The following is a 25,059-nucleotide window of genomic DNA, read 5'->3' on the forward strand; positions in this document are numbered from 1 at the left end:
TTTAAATTTAAGAATTAAAACTTGTTATTCAAGCTTGTGTACATCGTTAGATCATATTCAAGTTGAACATATTGAACATCTTCATAGACTCCACATTTTATTCAATGAAAAATGTCTTTAAAAATCTTTTTACTGAGCTCACAGACCTACACAATCATTTCCCGTAGACTTCTATGCAGTGTTCATGCAACCCGAGGATGCCCTGCCAGCATTAGAAACACTGCAGGTTTAAATGACGTAGAATTAGTAGATACGTGAAACCATGTCATTTTATAACTATTCTGTGAAACAACCATATTTGATCGACAGGTTGGACTGCTCAGTTATCAGCTAAAGCTAGTGAGTTTAGTTAGCAGGCTGCTTTGTACATTATAGTTAGCACTCAGAAATATACTGAGGTATAAACTGTCTCGAATCAGATCATACAGCAGGCCAAGGAGTTCATAACACTCCTCCCGAGACATGTTTTGATATTTAGATTTTTTTAGATAATTTAATTTAATTTCACAGAAACATTTTTTTTTGTAATATTCTGTTCCTTGACGTGGACATCAGCTTGTTTGATCACAGAATGTGAAGCTGAGTGAAGCTGAAAAATATTTTATTCAGAACTGTGGAAGTTGTCAGAGATGCAGGACAGACAGGGCAAACAAAAAGATTAAAGGACGTGCCAGCGTTTGAGGAGCCTGAGAACGGGCTCTGAAGTTATGAGGTTTGGTTTCTCAGACAGGAAATCGCCTGTGAAGGGAAACATCTTTCCTTGGCAGCCTTGTTGAGGACATTTGTTCTCATTTGTTGCCTTAATGGACTTGCTAATATTTATTTCAAAGTGTTGCCTATTTTCTGTTTGATGTAGTCAGAGAATCACGTGGTTGTGGGCCACGTTGTTTGATACTGTTGTGCCTAAAAACTTCACAGCCCTACATTTAACAGTTCTTATTTTGGATGAGGTGCATCAACTCCTTTTAGCTTTCACCTTCCCTCTCTGATGTCTGGCCTTCCTCCACTTCATCCTTTGACTGATTCCTTTTCGACAGCTCTGAGTAAAATCCTTTCTGCCTCATTCTGCCCTCTACTTCCTGAAGTATAGACACTGTTCGAATCGGTTATGAGGTAGTAAGTTCTGCCGACTTAAAAGAACACAGAATAAAAGTTTTGTTTTGGAAAGCCTGTAATTACTACGCATTTGAGAAATCTAGATCTAAGTTAAGATGCTCAAATTAAAGAAGGAACAATTTGAGTTTAAGCAATAGAATCTACAAAAAACAGAAGTATCACTTAATCTCTCATGGCCATAAAATATGGAAGCTGATGTGTTCTGTTTGCCCAGCCCACACAAAAGCCAGGATGCCCCCTGACAGTACAGCAGGAGTCATATATATGGTGCATGATGTAGAAGTATCAGACTCGTGTCCCCAAAGGAGGACAAAAGTTAATTGCTGGGTCTTAGGAGGATATCGCCAACTGACACAGTTATAATGAAGTGGACGTGATTGGGAATGAAAGAGGCTGCCAGCAAACCTCCAAGACTGTGGCTGTAATATTACCTTAAGAACAGTGTGCAGAGAGCTTCATGGACTTCAGCTTCATGCTCCCAGTGATGGGTACGACCCCTCCCTGTTCATGGATCAGACAGTTTGGTGTGAATGAACACCTGACAGAACACCTGAGGAATTAACTAGAGCAGAGATTATGATTCGGGCGTCTGGTTCAACATCAGTGTCTGACCTCACAAATGGTCAGACTGGTCAGATTTCCCATAAACACAGACCTGCACCTTGTGGAAAGCAAGGTTCCCAGGTGAGCTGATTAAGAATGGGATCTCACTCAGGTTCATGTGTGTGTTTGCAGATGAGCAAATATTGTTGGCAATATCGTGTGGCAGCTGTCAGTTAGGGCTGCATGGGCTTAGAGTTAAGCTTTAGTAGGAAGTCACTGCAAGGTGACGTAAAATTATCTTATTATAAATGTTATTTGTGTAAACTGCATCCTGGTACAGCATGCCTTCGTTTTTCTGGTTTTCGTCACTGACTTTTGATTGCATTGGTCTGATTCGTCTTCTCTACATCGATTAATCGTCCTGTTGTTTTGTCGCTATTAGTGAAAGGAAGCAGGATGCACACATCGGTGGGCGCTTTCAGTAAGCTCCTGTTCAGGCGCGGTGAAATGCAGAGGCAGAGTTAGCCACCGCCACGATGGAGTCGCAATACAAGTTTTGTTTGTATTTTCCTGTCGCCCAAATATCGAGTTTATCAGACGCAGCAAACTACACAACGCTTCCTCAGCGAAAGAACGTCTACCTCGGGGAGACTCTCCAGTTTCTGCTGGTGTTGCGGTTTCGGGGCTTAACGGACAGGGACGATGGTGTTCTGTCTCGGAAGGACCTGGGGGGTTCTTTGTGCGCTCTGGCGAGCGTGTGCGCCGCGGAGAGCTGGAGGCAGACACCGGCTGAGCAGTGTGACCGCATGAGCAGCTGCAGTGAAGACAGCGAGGATGTAGAGTGTAGGACCGTAGAACAGAGCGGAAGAAGACGGGGGGACAAGCAGACCTTCACACAGTGTCACCAACTCCTCAGTCATAAGTGCTCACCCAGTAGTGCAGCGATGCACAGCGAGACAGAACAAGCCAAGGTAAAATAAGCCAGTACTGAAGAAGAGGAAGTCCATAGATTTACACACATCTAATGTTTCTGCAGAACTGTCATCACTCATTGTCGCATGTTACCTACAACGAGACAGGAAAAAAATTGGTTTTTAAGTAACCTACACATATGTCCTAATTAGATAAAAAACAAAACAAAAAACAGGGTGGTTTAGATTGTCTGTACTCGAGTAGAAGTGCAGATACTACTAGTAAAAATACTCCAGTAAAAGTTACAGTACTGATTCTACTTATTTACTTGAATAAAAAAAAGTAAAGGCTCTAAATGTGCTCGAAGTAAAGGAGGACGCTGAACCCTGTGCTATGTGAACACAATGATAGAATAACAGAGGGGAACACAAACTTTAGTCTATTTTTGATTCTAATTATACTCAGCTAGAGTCTGAAGAAAAAGGAAAATCAAATCTATTTGCTGTTGCCTCCATTGTAGAGGGGACTTTGCCTGTAAACAGGAAGTGTGCACAGTCAGAGGTTAAAGTGGGTTCAGCAGGTGGGGAACCTAAAACTGGTTGTCACGGCTCAGTGTGGGGAACTGAATCAAACTCACACTCATTTCTCCTGAGAGCTCCAGTAGGTGTTCTTACTGTGCAGGCTGTGATCAGCTGACCTGCTGCTCTCTGTGGATGGACACACCTGGATTCAACCAGATGTGAGCAGATGTTTCATCCTCCACAATTTATACTGTCTTTATACTAGATGCTATAAAACCAGTATCAAGGTGGAGTTCATCAGTGGATCTAAGCTCATCAAATTCATGTGACTCTCTGCTACATGTGATTTAAGCTAACTGTGGCCATGAACCCACAGCCACTGTGCACCAGGCACACACTGTGCTTTACTTTAAGTCGTCCCAGTGCAGAAAACTAACCTGCAGAGGGTTTTCATGCCTTAGTTTGATTTGCAGCATGTTTCAAAATTTAAAAAAAGTCACATGTACAAACAAAGTATCTCGTTTTAAAAAATCCCACGAGCATCCTTACCTTTAAATGTAAGCTCTCTTCTTCCTGCCACGTCCTGTCTGTCTGAGTGAAGTTAGCTCTTTCTTTTCTCTCCCTGTCAACACACTGTTACACAAACTGCGCAAAAACTATTTGTGTGTTTGCAGAAATGCTGCATTTGAAATGACCTTCAGTAACACATTACTCCCTTTATGTTCACTCACCTTCTGTGGGGCTGACTAGATGCTGAAGCCCTGCAGCTCATGAAGCCCAGTTTTAACCCCTGACTTTGACACACTTCAGCTCTTTTATGCATCATCCTCTGCTGACGATTACACAACAGGACTGCCATGGATGTGTTACTGTTTAGACTTAAATCAGTTTGATGTTTGGAGGCTCGCAGTAACAAATAATAACTCCTCTTGAATGCAAAGTAATGAGTCTGTTTTTGAAAATGTGAGGAGTGAAAGTAAAAGGTTACTTTTAGAAAAACAAACTACGTAAGTACAAAAACACTCTCAGCACTCTCCTGTCTAGTCCCTGTTGTTACAACCCGTCTGCGGGCCAGGAGATGGCATGGATGAGGCACTTGCTCCCCACCAACACCCACGCAGCCACAGGAAACAATCACTGGTCATTACATGGCATTTATTTACAAAGTAATGAGGCAAAAACAACAGAACAGGAGTGTCAACACTTCAGGGTGACCTGAGGCCAAAATAGTAAATAAAACAAAGCTAAGGTCTGATGGATGCCAACATACACGACCTCACAGAGGAAAGGAACCAAAATAAAGACAGAGTCTGACCTCCTGTCCAAAAACAGGAGAAAACGATGTGTTCAAAGTAACGGCAGCTCACCCACTCCACTTCCTCAGCTGTTAGGAGAAGTGTGTGAAGCGCTCCAGGCTTTATATATAAGGCTGCAGCCAGTCATACAGGAGCCGTACATCCATGCACCAGTGGCAGCAGGGCACCTGCACAGTTGAATTACCATAACATGCAGAGTTAAAAGAGTTGCTACAACAAACTGTTCAGGAAAAAACAAACACATACAACAAATGATTGTAAAACTATTCTTTAAATTTTAATTTATCAGCTGTTGTAAATGTCTATACATAAATATCTGCAAACAGAAAACTGAAACGCATACATTATTTTCCACCACAATTAAAGCTAAACTAGCATTAAGCGAGCACAGGTTTCATTTTTTATTTACCAAAGTGTTTGTTTTAAGAGTTTTACCTGTGATGGCAGCTGTTAGATATCGTACTGTTGTGACTGATTGTTTAACTCAGTCCATATTATTTTATTTATTTAAACAAAAATTGTCTTATGTTGATCTCCTGCAGTCTGCTTGGGTGTTGGAAGACCAGCTTATCTTCTGTCTCACTGTCTCTTTGGACAAGCTGCCAGTCAGTACACGTAAAGCCAAGGTTGGACACACCTGTATGCATGTACACGTAGTGTGTGTGTGTGTGTGTGTGTGTGTGTGTATAGATGTAGATAGATTGACAGCGCTGCAAACCCTCGGCCTTCTCTCAGTGAGCTTCATGCTGTCGTCACCTGACGTGTTTCCCCTCACAGGTGAGCCTGTCAGGGCTCATTTGCTGAATTTCTTGCCTTCTTAATGAGGTTGGGACCATCAGGTGTGTTGTGCAGCAGTCAGGTTGGTGCACAGCTGACAGCCATATTTGACGACTGTCAGAATTCATATTATGGCAAGAACCAATCAGCTGAGAGAAACAACAGCCCATCATTACTTTCAGAACTGAAGGTCAGTCAGGCTGTAAAACTGCTAAAACTTTGAATGTGTCCCCAAGTGCTGTCACAAAAACCATCAAGACCACGATGAAACTGTCTCACACGAGGACGCCCCAGGAAAGGAAGAGCAGGAGTCCCCTCTGCTGCTGAGGAGACATCCGAGTCACCAGCCTCAGAAATCACAAGTTAACAGCAGCTCAGATCAGAGACCAGATAGATGCCACACAGAGCTCCAGTAGCAGACACATCTCTACATGTTCAGAGGAGACTGTGTGGATCAGGCCTTTATGGTCAAACAGCTGCTGAGAAACACAAGGAGTGGACATTAGACCAGAGGACATCTGTGCTTTGGTCTGATGGGTCCTGGCCTCCACAGTCACCTGACCTAAACCCAGTGTGGATGGTTTGGGATGAGATGGAGCTCAGAGTGAAGGCAAAGGACCAACAAGTGCTCAGCATCTCTGGGAACTCCTTCAAGGCTGTTGGAAACCGTTTCAGGAGACGACCTCATGAAGCTCATGGAGAGAACGCCAAGAGGGAGCAAAGCAGGACTCAAAGCAAAGGCTGTTTGGAAGAACCTGAAATATCAAACATGTCCTGAGTTATTTCACACTTTTTTGTTATTACAGAATTCCACATGTGTTCATTCATAGTTCTGATGCCTTCAGTAAAAGGAATTTAAATGGTGTAAAAAAACGTAAACATGTATTGTATAGGTTCTAGTGTTTATATTTGTTAGTGTTTGTTTGTACTGTGCTTATTGTTCCTAAATGGTACAAAACTGTTCAAAAGTCTTGACTCATCCCTGATTTCTTTATACACTCAAACTAATTACAGGAACACTTTTTAATCAAAGTAAAGCATTAAATAAATTCAACCCTTGGTATATTAATCTGGTCAGTTAAGTTGCAGAGGGGATTTTTAATCGGTTTCAGTTGCTTTGGTGTTAATTACATTAACTACAGGCCTACTAGAGGGCCAATAACAAGACCACTCCATCTATCCTTTCATTTTCTTCCACAAATCTGCGACCGGGTCACGGGGGCAACAGCCTAAGCAGAGACGCCCAGACCTCCTGCCTCCTCCTCTAGCCTATCCCGTGGAACACTAAAGCGTTCGCAGGCCTGTAGAGACATATAATCTCTCCAACATGTCCTGTGTCTGCCCCGAGGCCTCCACCTGGTAGGACATGCCTGGAACACCTCACCCAGGAGGCACCCAACTCCTGAACAACCTCAACCAGGAACTTGTCGCTGACCCGGCGTGGGCTCTCCGCCCTTTGCCAGCTGAGGTACATGGCCTCAGACTTGGAGGTGCTGATAAAAACCAATTCATTTACCTCTTAACAGGTTCACCCTGAGTGGATGTGGCAAATGTGAAAGTAATGGAGAAGTCATGGGGGATGTTATGCTGCCTGTAATAATGCTCAGCATGACTGGTTTGTTTGTAGGTTAGGGAATGGGCAACCTCATCCATGGAGGGATGCACATCCCTCTGCAAGCTAGGCAACGGCAGCTTGATGGCCGTTAGGTGTCAGAGTGAAATCTTTGGAGCCACTGTCAGATGATACGCTGGTGTAGCAGGTCCTGGGTTTCTTGTGTTGCACCAGAATGGTCACATGGTCTCATGTGACAAGAGTATGATGAAGGAACTGATACTATTGACCAGCCCCCACACATGCCTGACCTCAATCTAGACATTGTTTCGGTCAATCTGAGACTATGCACCTGAGACGATCCAGCTCAGTGATACCCTGGATCAGTTCTGCCTGATATTGTCAGGCTCGCACACTACTGAGTAGAAATGTTATTACAATCAACCAAAACTAAACTAAAAACAAAAACTAGATGACAAAATTTTTAAAACCAAACTAAAGTAAAAAAGAGGAGTAAAAGCGTACCTGAAGAGAAAAACACACAATGGAGTACATCATGGATCGGCCTCCTCGGAGCCCGCATCATCTTTACAGAGAACAGCAGCAGCCAACAACCCTATTAGACCTCTGGAAAGCCCTTCAAGAAGCCCGGAAAAATCTTTGTGAAGACAGAAATGACAAGAAAGCTTATCTTATCTACAAACTCTTGTTTTTGCCTTATTTCCACTGTGGTGGACTCCACTCACACGCAGGAAGTGTGTTGCTGAGTTTTGTGGTACGATGTTTGCAGTTGTTGTTTGTTCAAGAATAACGTTAGAGTGCGAAACGTTGGCGTGTGAGAGCTCTCGTCTCGTCTGTGTTTACCTCCACATTGGTGACCCCTGACTCGAACACGTTAGGAGCCGAGGATGACGACGCTCCAGCAGCTGCTGGCCCTCTGCCTCCTGCTGCAGCTGCGTCTGCTGTGGCACATAAGCTGCCGGATCCCCGGGAGGCTGGAGGTTCAGTTCGCCCTTCGCAGCGTCTCAGGGACAAGGCTGGCACTGGCAGTCAGGAAACGCTGCAGACAACTTGAGTTTCAGTAAAACTTTATGTATTTATGTATAAGGGCGATCGTGGCTCAAAGAGTTGGCAGTTCGTCTTGTAACCGGAATGTTGCCGAGCCCCGGCTCGGACAGTCTCGGTCGTTGTGTCCTTGGGCAAGACACTTCACCCACCGCCTACTGGTGTTGGCCAGAGGGGCCAATGGCGCGATATGGCAGCCTGGCTTCTGTCAGTCTGCCCCAGGGCAGCTGTGGCTACAACCGTAGCTGCCTCCACCAGTGTGTGAATGTGAGAGTGAATGAATAGTGGCATTGTAAAGTGCTTTGGGGCCCCGAAAAGCGCTGTATAAATGCAATCCATTATTATTATTTCCAGTTTTCCTAACAAAGTGTAAGAAATTAAAGGTGGCTTAAGACTTTTGCATAGTACCCTGTATGATGAACTCTAGAGGTGGAACCTGTAGTTGAATGCCTCTCTGTGATGACAGATTGTAGTCACTGTGTGGAAGCAGATGGAGGAAAATGCAGAATTAAGGGAGCTTGGCTACCTGACTCTGCTGCAGTTTAGGAGTCCAACATGCACCTTCAGACAAGATCTTAGCACCTTCAAGGCACAAGGTAAACACGCCATCTCAACATACTGAATGAGCTCTGTGTGTCACAAGAGTTAAAAAGGATTGTAGTCTAAAACCTACAACTAATGAGGTCATAAGACTAGGAAACCAGTATCTGTCCCATTGGATTACATATAAATTATAATTCCATTGTCCAGTCTGATAGTAAACAAACACCATGGTTTCCTCTTTCCTAGTCAGCACTACCCTGGATGTTCTTCCACCTCCCAGTGTCCAGTGTCGACATATGACTGTTTCTGGAAAACATCTGACCGTCCTCAAGGGTAGAACAGCAGCTCATGCACACACAGACACAAAACGTGGACTTTTATTATTTTTTTAATTGTATTTTCCCAAATCTGGATCTCTCCTAAACGACAGCTACCTGTCTCAGTATTAAGTGAAACAGCAGCCGCTATATCACGACCCTTAAACTAAAGCAGCTACGTGTAATGTTTAATGTTGATCATTAACCATGTCAGACGCCACACAGTTAAGCGCCATGATTCATTACTAAACAGTGTGATACGTGGTTTCAAATCCCTTTTGTTATTATGGAATTGACATTTTTTCATCATACAGTTCTCAAATGAATATTTGAGTGTTTCTTAGTTTTAAGCAAGTGTCTCATTTCCCCCCCCACATAGTTAGTCAAGTAAGAAATTCGTTGCCAGGAGTAGTCCTAACATAAACCCAAACACGTTTAAATACGGTTTAAATGCAACAGTAGGGGGCAGCCCACTGGGGTTTAAATAGGGTGTAATTACTTGTGACTCGCCACTATTTGATTTTAGAGCTTAAGTATGAGGTGAAACGTCTTCAAGAAACTTAAAGAAGCCCAGCTGGTTGCTTTCCGAGCTCCTTAGAATTATCCATCACGTAGTCCTGCCTCATTTTTGTGTAATCAAAGTAAACGTCTGTCACGCTACCTTCATCTGATTTTTACTGCATTTTAAACTTCAAACAAAATGAATATACACAATATACAATACTATTCTGTTAAATTTAGCAAAAATTGGGAATTTGAATGGTCCAGAAAACTGCGTCAAGTTAGCAAAACACCAAAATGATGCAATTGTACCTAGAAGTACAATAAGCTCATAAACAGCTAATGATTAGTGGGTTACTTTTTCCTCAGTGATGAACTGCAGCTCACAGGACAGAATGTGTGTCAAAGATGTCAAGATTCTTCCAAACTATAACTCGTCTTACCTTCCCATGATGCCTGATGGCTCAGTGCTCGTAGTCGACAATGTCTGGTAAGTACATATGCACTCGGTGTGCAAATGCTTTGTAAGCAGGGAAGTAATTGGCAAGTTGTTTTCTGTGTTCTTTAGCCTCCTAATGAGCATAACGCTTTATACTTTCTATTAAAGCCACCAGTCAGCAGAGATCAGCATGGCTTCATTCTGTCGGATAGACAACAAATCATCACATTTACCTTGTATGCTTAGTGCCCTGGAGGAGCAGACCTTCATTTTTCAGCTGCAGCTACAAGAGAAAGAAGAACAGCAATCCAGCAAGGTGAGAAGGCACACTGGAGAGTGTGTCGTTACTTTTTTAAAACCAGTGCGATTTTGTGAAAACAAGTTTTAGTGCAAAGTTAAAGCTGCCAAATGATTACAATAAATAGTAAGGAAGTAAAGTTTATTTATATATTACCTTTCACAGACACGTGTCACAAAGTGCTTTACAAGGTAAAAACACATATATCATAAAACCCTGTTCCAATTAAAAGCTTTTTGAAATAAACACGTCTTTAGCTGCTTTTTGAAGGTCTCCACTGAGTCCACACACGGTAGAAATAAAGGAAGTGATTGTACTAACAATTTGCTTGCATAAACCGTGATTTATATATGATTTACAGACGTGGACAAAATTCTTGGTACCCTTCAGTCAATGAGCGAAAAACTCACAATGGTCACAGAAATAACTGTAAAACAAAAGTATAAGTAAATACAAATTCTATGAATGTTAACCATTGAAAGTCACACATTGCTTTTTAACCATGCTTGAACAGAATTATTTAAAAAAACTAAATGCATGAAACAGACCTGGACAAAAACGATGGTGCCCACAACTTAATATTTTGTTGCACAACCTTTTGAGGCAAACACTGCAGTCAAGCGATTCCTGTAACTGTCAATGAGACTTCTGCACCTCTCAGTAGGTATTTTGGCCCACTTCTCCTGATCAAACTGCTCCAGTTGTTTCCAGTTTGAAGGGCGCCTTTTCCACACGGCATGTTTCATCCAAAGATGCTCAACAGGATTGAGGTCAGGGCTCATAGAAGGCCACTTTAGAATAGTCCAGTGTTTTCCTCTCAGCCATTCTTGGGTGTTTCTGTGTGTTTTTGGGTCATTGTCCTGTTGCAAGACCCATGACCTGCGACTGAGACCAAGCTGTCTGACACTGGCCAGCACATTTCTCTCTAGGATACCTTGACAATCTTCAGATTTCAATGTACCCTGCACAGATTCAACCCCAGAGGCCGCCCCAGAACATAACCGACCCTCCTCCTCCTTCATTTTTCTGTCAGTGAACATAGAGCTGATGTGTCTTGGCAAAAAGTAAAATTTTGGTCTCATCTGTCCACAGGACATCTTCCCAGAAGCTTTGTGGCTTGTCAACATGTAGTTTGGAAAATTCCAGTCCGGCTTTTTGATGATTTGTTTTCAACAATGGTGTCCTCCTTGGTTGTCTCCCATGTAGCCCACTTTGGTTCAAACAGCGACGGATGGTGCGATCTGACACTGATGTTCACTGAGCATGAAGTTCACCTTGGATCTCTTTAGAAGTCTTTCTGGGCTCTTTTGTTACCATTCGGATTATCCGTCTCTTTGATCTGTCATCAATTTTCCTCCTACGGCCACGTCCAGGGAGGTTGGCTACAGTCCCATGGATCTTAAATTTCTGAATAATATGTGCAGCTGTAGTCACAGGAACATCTAGCTGCTTGGAGATGGTCTTATAGCCTTTACCTTTAACATGCTTGTCTATGATTTTCTTTCTAATCTCCTGAGACAACTCTTTCCTTTGCTTCCTCTGGTCCATGTTGAGTGTGGTACACACCCTGTCACCAAACATGACATAGGTAGGTAGGACCGCAGAGTCATAATTCTCCCTCACAGACAGAATTATGACTTTGTTTTCTGCTTGGCCGTCACCCAAGGATTTACGTCCCTGATAAACAGGAGGCTCACTATCTGTTTAACCTCTCCCATGAACTAACACTGGCCTCACTGCGTCAAGTGTGTGTGTGTAGAGCATAAGGCCCATTTGTAGTGCACATGCATACAACTAAGTGACAGGAGTGCTCTTGCTATTACTATTACTAATGTGACACGATAAAAATGTATGATTAATACATCAGAAAAGAAATCTGCCACATCACAGTGCTGCTTTCATTACTGGTCACCACCGTTTGTATTACAGAGGTTAGAACATGCCATAGGAATTAAAGGCACTCTGCCTTTTCTGTTTACTTTATACATGCTTCCCTTAGCCTGTACTATTCAAACTCTTGCAGTCTCAGGCGCCTGCTCTGTCTACCAGTAGCTGGGGATTCACTCCTCTAGTATTCCTGCTGATTCCTTTCTGTGCGCCACTCTTGTATTGAACCATTTGCCTGTTCAGCCTCCGATATGATGCCTGACAGGAGCTTCCATGTGGTACTGAGGCAGGTTATCATGCTTGCTGTATTTCTTTCTACTTCAATACCGATAACTTCCCTCCACGCTACCTTGATCTTGACCTCCAGTCTCCTTCTCCAGGGTACTGAAGGGTATTGATTAGTCTCAGTGATGGTTACAGTAGGAACTGTCCGTAGTGCTGCATTCACATCATCTAGTAGACCTTCAGAGAGTGCTTCACGTAATCTTGGTAACCGAATACGGAGGGTCCAAATTTAAAGCTTCACCATGATCCTACCTTTCAGGTCAGTTTCTCTCACACTCAGCGCTCCTTCTTCCATCGTACCTGGGCTTGGTACCCAAGCTCGGGTGGGGGTGATGATGATATCTCCCCCCAACTTGTCTTCCTGGCTCCCCCTTGCCGTAGCTTGTGTGTTGTACCTCGTCGGTCTCTAGCTGTGACAGCAGTTCCTTCCTCCAAATGTTGGAACACTGAGTTAGTAGTTGTTTTGCTGACAATCTGGATGCTGGAGATACCAGAGGTCCCACATCCCGCTCATGTAACCTCTTCTCCTGGGGTTACTTGCATATTAGTACTCCAACAGTGCCCTGTTCTCATCTCTTGCCGACTTGAGCCTTCTTGTTTCAGTACACTTTTCATCAGTATCCTGGCTCCTCAACACCTGACAGGGACCTTGTTAATCCTGGCGATGGTATGGTTTCCCTTTTCTCTTGCCCATATCCGAGGTAGGCTTGGTTAGCATGGGGCATCTAGCCTAGGGACCTTATCCCACCTGTAAAAACTGAAAATTTAATGAGGATGCATGGAAATCACATGGAAAGACCATACCTCATAATGCCTCTCATCACCTTGTCACTTCTCTGCCCTCTATGGGGCTTTCAGTCTGAAGCCTCCCGGAGAGTCCAATGTGAGAGGTAGAGGGGTCGAAGAGGAGGTTTTAATTATTAAATAATGTTGTTGTCTTTTCATAGGGTTTGGAAGTCCCATTGTTGGCTGTCCTACAGTGGCACAGTCCAGTACATCCTGCCATGAGGTAACTATTTGTCTTCTTGTTGAGGTATTTCTGTAGCAGTACATAACAATCCTGGAGTCTGCATGTACTGTGTATATGAAACGACTGCTGTGTATTTTAAAGTAATTACAGCTGCTGCTTGCATCCAGTAAAGGATGGCAAACAGACTTAAAGTTCCCTTTGAGTTTTATTTATCTTTTGCTTAGTGTGGTCTACAAATAAAGATCGTACAAGTTTATTTAACAGAAATAACATTAATTTCCCAGTTGATCACTATTTCACATGAGTCACTAGAGGGCACCAAAGGATCATCAAAAGGCTGCAGGCTGCTAAATACAAATAACCTTTAATATACATATATATATATATATATATATATATATGTATATGGAGAGAGAGAGAGAGAGAGAGAGAGAGAGAGATCTATAATCCTATATTTTTGGATCTACAGCACTATTATGTTATTTGACTGAACACAAACATATAACAGGATTTAGAGAAAATTAGTATAAAAATAAATTGATTAATTTCACCAACTGTGGCAAAATAAAATTTTTTTTTAAACAATTTAAGAGATGATATTTATATGACTTCCAGAATTTGTAGTTTAACATCTATTTTAAATAACAACTGAGTGCGTGTTTGCACCCTTAGCGCAGACTGTAGCAACTATGGATCATGTATGTGGCTGCACTACATTAGACCTTTGACCACTATGCATTGCTGTAGAAGGACAGCAATTGCTCAACAAACGCAAGCAGGCGTAACACTACGATAAGCACTGCAAGAGGATCCTGAGTTCAGTTCCAGCGCCTGGGGCCTTTCTGTGTGGAGTTTGCGTGGGTTCTCTTCCTCCCACAGTCCAAAGACCAAAGTTTAGTGGGATTAAGTTAATTTATAATTCTAAATTGCCCGACTGTGAGTGGGAATGGTTGTCTGTCTCTATGTATCAGTCTTGCAATAGACTGGTCGACCTGTCCGGGGTGTACCCTGTCTCTCGCCCTGTGGTAGCCGAGCTAGGCTCCTGCCCCCCGTGACACTGACAGGGATAAGCACATTGTGTCATTTTGTATGCCTTTATGTGTGAAATACAAAATGTATTAAAGAAGAAACCAAAACACTCTCCATATAAGAACATTAAATGACTTTTTTCTGTTTATAATTGTATAGAATTGAAATTGTAGCCTTGTTGTGCTATTTGTTTTCTCTTATAAGAAGAATTCCTGCTATATGTTCTAATAATAGAAATATAATACTTATCATGCTCTCTCCAGATGCATCTCTACTTGTTACTCGATACCCAGTGTTCACTTAAATCGTCCGGAGTTGGTGATGATGGCGTCCTGCCCAAGGACCGTCAGGCCTCAACAACACTTCTGGGTGAAATATACGCTGCTCAACAATTTGCAAGATTTCCTTGCTGTTCGTCTGATCTGGAATTCAGAGGGTGAGTATCAAATCCTACAGACAGTTCCTAGTGTGTGGGAAATAATTATTTGCTCCCTCTCCTGAATCTGCAGCGAGTCAATGGACAGAAACTGAGGTTTTGGACTTGATTAGCATGGAGAGAAATTGATAGACTGCTGCAACAACACCTACTAGATCCGTAGCCACCATTTTTACTTCCGTAAACAGAGCGCGTTGTGTGTGACGTCTGCTTTTGCACATGCGGGCCGCTTTGAGGGTTCACCCTAGAGCGTGTTTGCTGTCACATTTTATTTGTATTGTGAACAAGCAGCCAAAACAATTGGATTTGATAAAAAAAATCAGATTTGAGCATTAAGACCTGCAGTGTGAACGTAGCCTTAGATTCTTGCATTGGATAAATATTCTCTGCTCCAATCCTCTATCGGATACCTAATCCAGTCTAAATTCTCATTCTTCCCCCTGCTTATGTTTGTTACCTGCTCCTCACTGTCCATGCATCCATCTAGGAGGAAGTGAGCAGGATCCCAGTGTGGGAGCGGTTGTGTGCCAGTCTCCACTCAACAACCTGGGCCAGTGTAAGAAAGGTTCCATGCTGTCCTTCACTGTGGCCTTCCAGATTCTCAAAACTGGGATTTTTGAGGTACCAAAGGAAATAAGTTGTTAAATGTATTGACATTGTCTTAATATTAACAGTGCACAAACCCAGCCCAGTAAATCCTGTTTATGCTCCGTTTAATATTTGATCCTTGAAGAACTTTAAACCAGGAATTACTACACCGCTCATACTGCTGTATTGTTTTTATTTGGCACAGTTTTGCTTGACAAAAAATGTAAGTAATGGCTTTCCATCTTCCACATGTCTATGATAACGCGGTAGCTGAGCCAGCATATGAAGTTTACAGCTTCTGTGCCCGCACCGCCCACGGAGCCTCAGTCACCTTTGAAAAACACCTTCGAAGGACGAAGCCTGAGCCGGTTAAAGAGCTTCCCCCACCACCAGCCATTTTGGTCAGTAAATCTCAGGTATGGAGGGTCATTGTACAAGACTGCTTCTCAAACTGTGGGGCACTGAGATACTTCCACTGGGGTGTGGGCGACTGGGAAAAAAAGTTTTTATTAAATGAGTAAAGTTAAGTTGAATTAATTGAAAACTGTAAAAAGGGAAGAAATGACCTTTTATCAACTTGGGTGGGCGAGGGTTGTGACCAAGATCAAAGATACAAGCAACAGAAACGAGCTTTCTCCAGAGGGTGGCTGCCCTTTCCCTTAGAGATGGTGAGAAGTTCAGTCATTCAAGAAGTGCTCAGAGTCGAGCTATTGCTTCTGGAAATGAGCCGGGTCATTGTTTTGGGCATCTATAGGTTGCCTCATTGGCTCCTCTCAGGTCAGGTGTTCCAAGGTGTCCCACCTGGAGGAAGCCCTGTAGCTGACCCAAGACAAACTGGTAAGACTATATCTCTCTGCTGCCATGGAAACGACTTGGCGTCCCCCTGAATAAGCTGTGGGAGGTGGCTGGAGACTTCTCTGCTTAGGTTGTTTCCAGAAGAAGAAGATGGATGGAAATTCCTTTGAGCTATGTCAGATTTAAGCCAAATATGTTTGTATAAAAGATTCACATAATAGACGATACACTTTTTAGAGACATTGTAGTAGTTATGCAAGATTGGAGACGCATTTAAGACAATCTTTCATATTGCACTCCACACTCCACAATGATGTCTGTGATATCTTTGTTCTGGGTCCAGGTCAGGCGCTATGGCAGAGCTCCAGACAACAACCTCTCCTGCAGGAACTGTTAATCGAGCCCCTCACCTGCCCCCCGACCCCAGCTTTGTTTCACTGGTAAAAATAGCCAAGAGAGAGTGTAAGGTGCTAGTGCTGGAATGAATCAAAGATGTACACAAAAGGTAGGAAACTTTGGTGCATGTACTGTTCAACATTACCTGTTTTATTGAGGTGAAACATTAACCGCCTTCTGTAGTTGCACAATCAAAATGGACTGGCTCTTAATGTTGTAAAAATAAGACAAAACTTAGGAAGCTGGAGTGAAATACGTTTCATGTTACTTAATGTTCATGGTTAACATTCAGCTTCTGGCTGTAGAAAAACAATACAACAAGCTATCATGGGACTAAAGCAACACGACAGCCGAAAGTGTTAGTAACCTTTGTCCAAGCTGACTGGAAGGAGCGGTTTGATTCTAAGTAACATTAGACCCCCTAAAATTAATTGGAATGAAATTTGTATTTCGATTATTTGCCATCAAATGGATAGTGGTGAAAAATGTCCATCTATCAAAATGTACACAAATGTAAATCTACTGCAAACTGGTCTAATGTTGGTACATTTCCTAGGAGCATTTTAAACTTCTTCTCACTCTGTTTCTCCGTTCAGGTGATCTGGACTGTGGGAGCTTATGACAAAAGCATCACTGTTCTGTGGCTGTGCTTCAACACAGAGCAGCCGTCAGATCTTTGTCTTCATGAAGAAGAAGCAGCAGTCCTACTATAATAAATGGTAAAGATGGAGTCAGTGAATGAGGAATGAAAGATGAGTCAGAGGACTGGTGCTGATGAGATTCTGATGTGAGCTCAGGTCAGTGGAGGGATACTTCTGTTTGTTACGCTTCTCCCTGATGACAAATTCCCTCCATCACATCAACATTTTTATTTCCTTTAAAGACCTTTTAAAAATGTTTGTTTTTGCTAAACCTGTTTAACTGTGTATAACTGTTCATACACGTCTCTGTTTATGCTTGAATCTGTTGGTTTCGCTCGAGTTTCCTTTTAGCATCATTGAGTCAGGCTCAATAGCACAAAGTAAGCTCCAGTATGTTCATGTCTCAAAATGTGGATGTGATAACAAAAGTTTTTACTTTTTACGTTTTTGTAAAGAAATGTTTTTTGTTTTGTTTTGCATACTGTGCCATGTGGCCTTTATATGTAACAATAAAAATGTAATTACTCATTCTATTTAACATGTCAAAGGTTTACAGCTGGTTCTTGGCTTCTTGCCTCAAACTTAAAGGATTTATGTCTTAAACTATTCTTATGTCAGCCTCTATGGTTTGCACAGAGACTGATGGGCTAAAAGTTTTGTTTTATAGTAGGATCCAGTCAGAGTGTGTCGAGCCCTTGCAGTAGTTACTTACTTACTTTCAGTTTATCTTTTGATTTAACTTCTAGCAGCACTGTCTAATATTTCAGACCTTCCTGCTGTGATATTTGCCCCCTCCTTCATCTCCTTCTTGTTTTTGATTTATTAGACTTGCATGTTCCAGATCATAAAAAGACGAGGATAACCAGAGTAAATATCCCAGCAGCTGAGCTGGCGGGCAGCGCACTCAACTTTGTGAACGTGGACCAAAAATGGGCCCGATGCGGCTTAGAAACAGCTGCTTGATTTTTTTTTACATAAAAAACATTAACAATTATAAAATCTGCACTTTAGTTGTGAATATAATTTTTGCTAACACTGATTTTATTAAAACTGCTTTTTCTGTGCAGTAGAAAACGAGCGATACTGTAGGAGGCTGACAGTTTAAAGAGGACGTACAGTGGGATGCAAACGTTTGTGCAACCTTGTTAATAGTCATTATTTTCCTGTATAAATCGTTGGTTGTTACAATAATTATTGCACACTTTCTGTAAATCCAATAAACTTCATTTCACTTCTCAAATATCACTGTGTGTGTGTATGATATATTTAACTGACATTTTTTATTAAACAACGATTTATACAGGAAAATAAGGACTATTAACAAGGCTGCCAAACGTTTGCATCCCACTGTAACTCATTTTTATTGAGACTGAAGATGATTGCATGTGCGAGTGCATGTTTGGAGTCATTGCACTGGTGGTACCAATGTCTTAGAATCTGAGCATCTGCCTAAACATTGTGCACAGTTTAGTAGAGTTAAATGCAAAAATAGGCTTACAATTAAAAAACGGACGTAACAGTTACAGGTATGTGCAGTGACTGTCAGGGTCAGATGATGTAATACTTTGTGAATGTATTAGGGTTAGGGCATCATGGGCCATCAAAGTTCTCATTCTCATTAGAACAGTTGTGTTCAGCACAGTGTACATAGGACACAACATCCTGAATATGTGCAGCTGAGACTGTAATCTTAGTGAGTCTGTGCACAGCTGCTGGGTTTTTGCTTTTGTTAAAAGTATTGAGCGACCTTTCTAACAACGTAACCCAGTTTGGAAATATACGTTCCTGGTTCTCTAGTGCAGCAAGTGGCATCAACCACACTGTGGGTGCTACACAGTACTTCTGTCATGGTCCTGGGTCGTGTGACCCAGTGTGTTATGCTTAACCTATTTTGATGTTTATTGTTTGCTTAGGTTCTTTAAGGTAGTCCAGTCCTTTTTGTAATTATGTTACCCTTGCATTACGTCTCCCTTGCCCTTCGTGTGTTTATGTCTGTGTGTCTTGTACTGTCAAGTTCATGCTGTCAGTTATGTCACCTCCCCCTGTACTACGTCTCCCCGGTTCATGTCTCATGTTTCCTGTTTTACTTTGAAGGCCTGCATTCACTGTCTGTGTATTCAGCTCACTCCTCCTGTCCTGTCGTTAAGTTCATGTGTGTCAGCTGCGTTCCCATGTGTGGCCACTTCCCCTGATCATCCCTCATGTGTATTTAGTCTCTGTGTTTCTTACAGTCTGTGTCGCGTCGTCTGTGTTCCCACCCTCCGTGTTTCCATGCCTGGTCTGTTGTCTTCCAAGCCATAGCCTCACCATAGTTTGTTCCCAGTTTAGGTTTTTGTTTAGCCACGCCATCCCTGCTGTATTTGCACACCTTGTTTTCAGCCATAATAAAGGCTCGCCTTCTGTTAAAGCTCACTCCCGTCTGTTCACTTGTGTACGCACCTGGGTCCATTACACGCATTCTCCACTCGGTCCGTCACAGCGGACCGTGACAACTTCCTGATTATTTAGTATTTTGTACCGTGTGAGAAACTATGAAGTCTGTGCGTTTATGCGTGCGTGCATAGATCGATCTAGATTCTTCTTTTTTATGACTGACTGTAAGTTTGAGCTCACTTTCTTAATAAATTTGGGATTTCATAGTGTCATCAGTTGTTCTACACTGTATAAAGCTGTGAATAAAAATATGTATAAAACCTCTGCAAAATATTCTCTATTCATACTTTCAGACGTGTATTTTTAGTAGAGTTGACCAGCTGGTCATTAGTTAGATGTTCTCCCACGTTTTAGAGGCTAAACTTGTAAATATAGGAGTTTGTTTTTTAAATATATGAATAAAATCCTTTGCAGTCAGTGACCCTAAAATCTAGAGCTCATTTACATCATCAGATGCCCGTGACATGCTCTGGCAGGCTTTTATTGCCCTGCCTTCAGTTCCTGGGTTTTCTGCATTGTTCTTTGATAACTCTGTTGAGTAGAGGACAGTTGACTCGCTGGGCTCGTGAACAATTTCCTGTGTTTTGCCTTTAAAAACATGTAGCTTGCATTTACAGTATACTGTGTAAGATAAAGGTCTAATCATCTCTTAGTTTACTCAGATTGCACAGAATGTATATTTGTTAATAATTTGAATTAGTTTGGATAAGTGTAAGATAATAGGGAATTTCAGTTTTTACTATATAATTTTGTTTAGCGTAATATTTACAATTAAATTGTATTTTCTTTCCTTATTTAATTTTGACGTACTGTTCCTTTAATACATGGTAACCGTGCACGAGTGTGGAGTAACGGGGCTTTAACTAGCTGTGGAGTCAAACAGTTTTCTTACCGTGTACAGGAACATTCAAACGGATCACTGTATTTCAAGACTGGAAATAAATGTTTGCCTGTTTGTTTTCAACTACAAGCGGACTTTGTTGATTATGTTCAACTGCACAAGGACACGCATGTGGCCCGACTACCAGCTACTGCTTGCGCGGTAATAGTATCCATTTTTCCCCCATTTGCAGTGTGTTATAGCACTTTGCTGACTCTCCACAGTGATTGTAGCCCGGCACACTTCACGTTCCACGGTGTTTCACAGATGATGATGTGCTTTGGATCACGCGGTGTTCCTTTCCTTCTCTATATTTTTATCTTCCCATCATTTGGATACAAGTTAAACTTGATTGTATCTGTCCAAAGACTTTTTCCAGAAATGTGCCACCTCTCTTACAAATGCTCTGAAAACGTTTGGACTCCATGTAAAAGGTAAATACAAACAGAGCGGGCCAGTTTTGTAAAAACATTTATTATTCACAACAGAACTTCCAGTATTTAAAATGGATTTTTTGGGAAAAATAATTTGAAATTTGATAACAGCAACATTTATCAAAAAAGAGGAGATATGGCAGTGCGTACTAATGTGCAGCGTTTCCTATTCATTCAACAGTCTGCAAATATTTCAGAACTGAGGTTTCTTTGAGAGGAATGTTGTCCTATTCTTGTTTTAATATATGATTTTAGTGACTCCATCAGATTGTCTGGAGTTCATGTTTTCCCAAAAGAATGAAAAATGTTTGATTTGCCTGAATACAGAATGGTTTTCTACTTTCAGTCGTTTTTTCCATGAGCTTTGGTGCAGAGGGGACAGTGGTGTTTCGCTTTGCTGTCTCTCTCTACATCTACTGGCTGGTTATTAGACAGCAGGTTAGTAATGGGCACACTCTGAAGTAAAGACAGGGTGGAACTTATTACTCTGAAAAACTGTGGGCAGACACTACAAGAAGCACATACACATATAACTATTTATTTAATTAAACATTCACTTCAAATGACATGTTCAAGCATAACTTAAAAAAGCAACAAATAAACAAATAAGCAAGTCTTATCTTCATTTTTACTCTTCTTTGACATGACAAGTGGTTACATAGAGAAAAAATAGTTTCATTGAAGTTTGTCATCAAAAAGCAGTGACTTTCTCCTTTTTCTGGTTATCAATGTTTGTGTATGGAACACCTAAAACAGAAGACATGGGAGACATATTAGAGCTGAAAAATAAGTAAAATACACACACATTATATACATACGAGTATTTATACACAAAGCTTTAGTTGTCAGAGAGATGACATCACATTTGACTCTGGTATACAGAGGAGTTCATGTTGCCCCTTCATCACCCCCTGTGGTGGATTTTTGTATGACATGTATACCTATATAACTCTATACACTGTATATCTATCTGTACTAGATAGCTTTCACGTAGAATATTAGGCACGAGGTATTTTGCCCTTATGCACACACACGCACGCATGCACGCACACACACACACACACACACACACACAATAAACATTTTTCATGCAGCTCTTAGAAAATAGTAACATGGTAACAGAGATACTGAAACACACTATTAACCTACGATGGAGAGTTTATTATTATGTAAAGTATTTAACCCATATATTTGATGTAGTTAGGCCAAGTATTATTCACATGTACATCATAAGATTATCACAAAAAGTACGCTGTTTGCTGTAGTAATGTGTGACCTTTGACCATGTTGTGACCTATTGTCAGAAGGCAAAGCAAAGGGTTAATTTAAGGGTGCCCCTTTGTGCTGGGCCCTCAGCCAGAGTCCTGGCCCGTACTTGACCCTGCACCTGCTGTTTTTGGGCGCGTGGGAAAGTTACTCCACAGCAGGGAGGTGGGTTCCTGTAGAAGGGGATCTGGGAAAGTCCTCTGGGCTTTTTCCTGCTGTCTGTCCGTTGGGGTTGGTCCCAACCTGCATGCGCTAACAGCGAACACCCTAGGGGAGCTTTGCCTTTCCTTCTGTTTTGCTGAGCTTCTCTGTTTAATAAAACAGCTGGCGTAGACCTTTGCTCTTCTCCTGTGATTTTTGTGTTTTTGACTTTAATTGGACTCGAGAAGCAGAAACCCACCTACTTCTAATCTGTGGAATTACTCACACTTGCGACCAGCACATCCCTCCTCTACTATTGTTGACAGTTTGACAGGAAGAGAAGTCTTTGCAGACCTAAGGTGGGCTGCCATGCTCCTTTTTTTAAGAGAGAAAAAGCTTCCGAACAAGCGACACTTATTCTTATTCGAAGGACGCTGTCGTGGATTTTTACCCATAACATGCTGAGCGAGGCACACAGAGTCTGAGATTTTTATATTTTGCTCTTTCGTTGTGCTTTTTACTGTCAGACCTTTGAGTGGATTTGCTGGCACATCCTTGCCTGGTGGTGTAGTGTTAATATACACCTGAATGTTCCAGCCCAGCAAACTGGTCACTCTGATGGTCATGTGGATTTGATGAGCAGGAGCTTGACTGCTACACACCCTTTCAATTTGATGCTTATAGTGACATTATGGAAACAACAACAACAACAACTACTAACAGTAGTAAGTGTTACACTAACTAGATGTTTATTGTGGTAGAGCAGCTTTATTGCGTTTTGCAGATTTGTTTTTAAGCTCATTTAATCTTTTTCCTGATCCTTACTTGTTGATTCCATGCTGATATTTGTCTCCTTCTTCTTCTTTTTCCTGAAAAGAGAAAAACTGAGGTTAGAGACTTGAATGTGTGCATGCATACAGTTATTTATTTAGTTGAAGTTTTATAATGGTATTTGGAAAAAACAAAAGATATTGGCCCAGATATATTTTTAAAACCTGTGTTTGTGTTTAAATTTCATACAGTGCACACAGACGTACTTATTCAAGCGCATATTTTTGTTAAGATGATCTGTTAACACTCACATGGTTTTCTTTTTGCAAACAAGAACAATGGTAGTCACGGTGATGATAATGACAGCAACTGGGACCAGAACCGCAATCAGGATAATCCACTTAGTTTCTGAAACACACAAAAATGAGAAACAAAGTCTTTAACCGTTAACCACATGTCCTCCACTCTCAGTGAAATAATTCATTTGACCAATCACAGTGAGTGCAGGGTCCTTACATGAATTTGAAACTGAGCTTGGAGGAGATATTAAGTCAATATTTTATATGATACCTCTTATCTCGACATTATATTGTCACTTTTCTGGGTTATATCAACCACGGACATTATAATTCTACTTTAGTCCAGAACGCCATGTTGGCTAATACCTCTGATATCAGCTGATCCTAGTGCAAACAGATCTTATGATGATAAACAGTGAAGTATGAGACATCTAGCTGAACGTTAGTTTTTCAGTGTTAGATACTAAAATGTTTCTGTGTTTAGTCTTGCATCCACAAAGACACACAAAGACATCGCAGACACAAAGAGTAGTATAGAAACAGGAAAGTTCACGAGGAAATGTGACAGCTTTAAAGAATGAAGTCATGTTTCAGTCGTACCAAGTCCTCCACCGGTGGGTGGCATCACTTCCATCTCACAGTTTGTGCCTTCAAAGCCTTCTGCACACAGACAGGTGTACGTGTTGTTGCCTGAGTCCTGACATGTGCCTTCGTTCAAACAGGGGTAATTGAGGCAGGGACTTGCTGCAAGAAGACAAAAATAGGTGTTGTTGTTGACAGTTTAATTTAGTTCATTTCTCAGTTAATTTGTAAGATATTTTATTCACAACAGGAAACACATAATCACGGAATTAAACTGAGAATCTATAAAGTTTTAGGAAAAAACGAGGTAATTGTGAAAAAACATCAGTTTTTTAACAGCTGTCCATAAACAGCTGTGAACTGGGACCAGTTAGTGGAGTGAATGTTGTCCCATTCCTGTTTACTGTGGGATTAGAGATGCTCCATGGTCCTGGATTTTCTTTGTTGTATTTTTTCTTTTATGTTATCAGCCTGGACTGCACACAGACCAGTTCAGCACCCAGACTCTCCCACACAGCCCTGCTGTATGATTGTATGATTCAAAATACACAGTGCGCAAACACTTGCATGAACACGTACCTTTGTAGCAGTCACGTTTGAAGTTGTAGATGGTGCACACGTAAGCGTCCTGGCAGGTCTTCGGCTCACACACAGCACCGGTACTGCTACACTCACAAGACTGAGAGCAGTCCTCGGTCACAAACTTCTCTTTGAGCTGCAGGATGGAGAGATATGAGCGCACATCGTCACGTGGTCACATAGATACACAGTCACTCGTGTAACTGAAGGCCACTTACAGGGTAGTATCTGTTTAGGAAGGTGCAGCCACACTGTGCATATGGCACACAAGTCCCCTCACTCATAACAAAGCCGGCGGCACACTGGCAGCCTTCGACACACGAAGTGACTTCACACTCCGAGGGTGCTGCCAGGTTGGCGCAGGAGGCGGGGCAAGATGACATGCAGGGGGAGTAAGTGCTGTTGGCGGTGCAAGAGAGGACTGGGAAAGAGAAACGTGATGTTATTTACAGCAAACCGTTCGACAGAATGTAATTCTTTGTTTTGCAAATGTGTCTTAGTTCAATGCCTCACGTTTACAGGAGATTTGATAATGTGCAAGAGTATCTATATAAGAAACTATAAAGAAGAAATAAGAAACTGTAAACTATATAAGATGAATACAAACTGCATTACCACATATCTGTCTCAGTGAGGACAGCACATTACAATCTGCGTTTTCTGACAGTTTTGGAATGCAGTTTGTTTTTTTTTTACTTCAAATTATGAATACAAACAAAAACACACAACAGGTGGAGTGAGGAGATG

At 41.8% G+C, this 25,059-nt stretch overlaps 2 protein-coding genes across 2 annotated transcripts in view; one reads left to right on the forward strand and one right to left on the reverse strand.

Moving 5' to 3' along the window:
* Nucleotides 1–2,115: 2,115 nt before the first annotated feature.
* trappc14 (trafficking protein particle complex subunit 14) lies at nucleotides 2,116–19,534 on the forward strand. The gene is made up of 12 exons (XM_086285385.1): nucleotides 2,116–2,630; nucleotides 4,951–5,034; nucleotides 8,269–8,398; nucleotides 8,592–8,678; nucleotides 9,533–9,653; nucleotides 9,771–9,918; nucleotides 13,020–13,081; nucleotides 14,335–14,507; nucleotides 14,995–15,128; nucleotides 15,366–15,511; nucleotides 16,234–16,395; nucleotides 16,883–19,534. Exons 1-11 carry the CDS (start codon nucleotides 2,196–2,198, stop codon nucleotides 16,373–16,375), a joined length of 1,662 nt encoding a protein of 553 aa, XP_086141511.1. The 5' UTR covers nucleotides 2,116–2,195; the 3' UTR covers nucleotides 16,376–16,395; nucleotides 16,883–19,534.
* Nucleotides 19,535–21,198: 1,664 nt separating this feature from the next.
* zanl (zonadhesin, like) overlaps nucleotides 21,199–25,059 on the reverse strand; it is a 103,692-nt gene continuing 99,831 nt past the window's right edge. The window contains exons 140-145 of the mRNA XM_086286196.1: nucleotides 24,531–24,733; nucleotides 24,313–24,448; nucleotides 23,752–23,895; nucleotides 23,164–23,260; nucleotides 22,907–22,950; nucleotides 21,199–21,421 (exon numbers count right to left, since the gene is read on the reverse strand). Of these exons, the coding sequence (XP_086142322.1) occupies nucleotides 21,366–21,421; nucleotides 22,907–22,950; nucleotides 23,164–23,260; nucleotides 23,752–23,895; nucleotides 24,313–24,448; nucleotides 24,531–24,733 (680 nt within the window). The 3' untranslated portion in view covers nucleotides 21,199–21,365. The remainder of the gene's footprint in view (nucleotides 21,422–22,906; nucleotides 22,951–23,163; nucleotides 23,261–23,751; nucleotides 23,896–24,312; nucleotides 24,449–24,530; nucleotides 24,734–25,059) is intronic.

Source organism: Aulonocara sp. 'chitande type north' Nkhata Bay, linkage group LG3 (genome assembly GCF_057382095.1).
Source record: "Aulonocara sp. 'chitande type north' Nkhata Bay isolate Kocher_YH1m ecotype deep benthic linkage group LG3, A_spYH_male_GT1.1, whole genome shotgun sequence".
NCBI classification, from domain to species: Eukaryota; Metazoa; Chordata; class Actinopteri; order Cichliformes; family Cichlidae; genus Aulonocara; species Aulonocara sp. 'chitande type north' Nkhata Bay.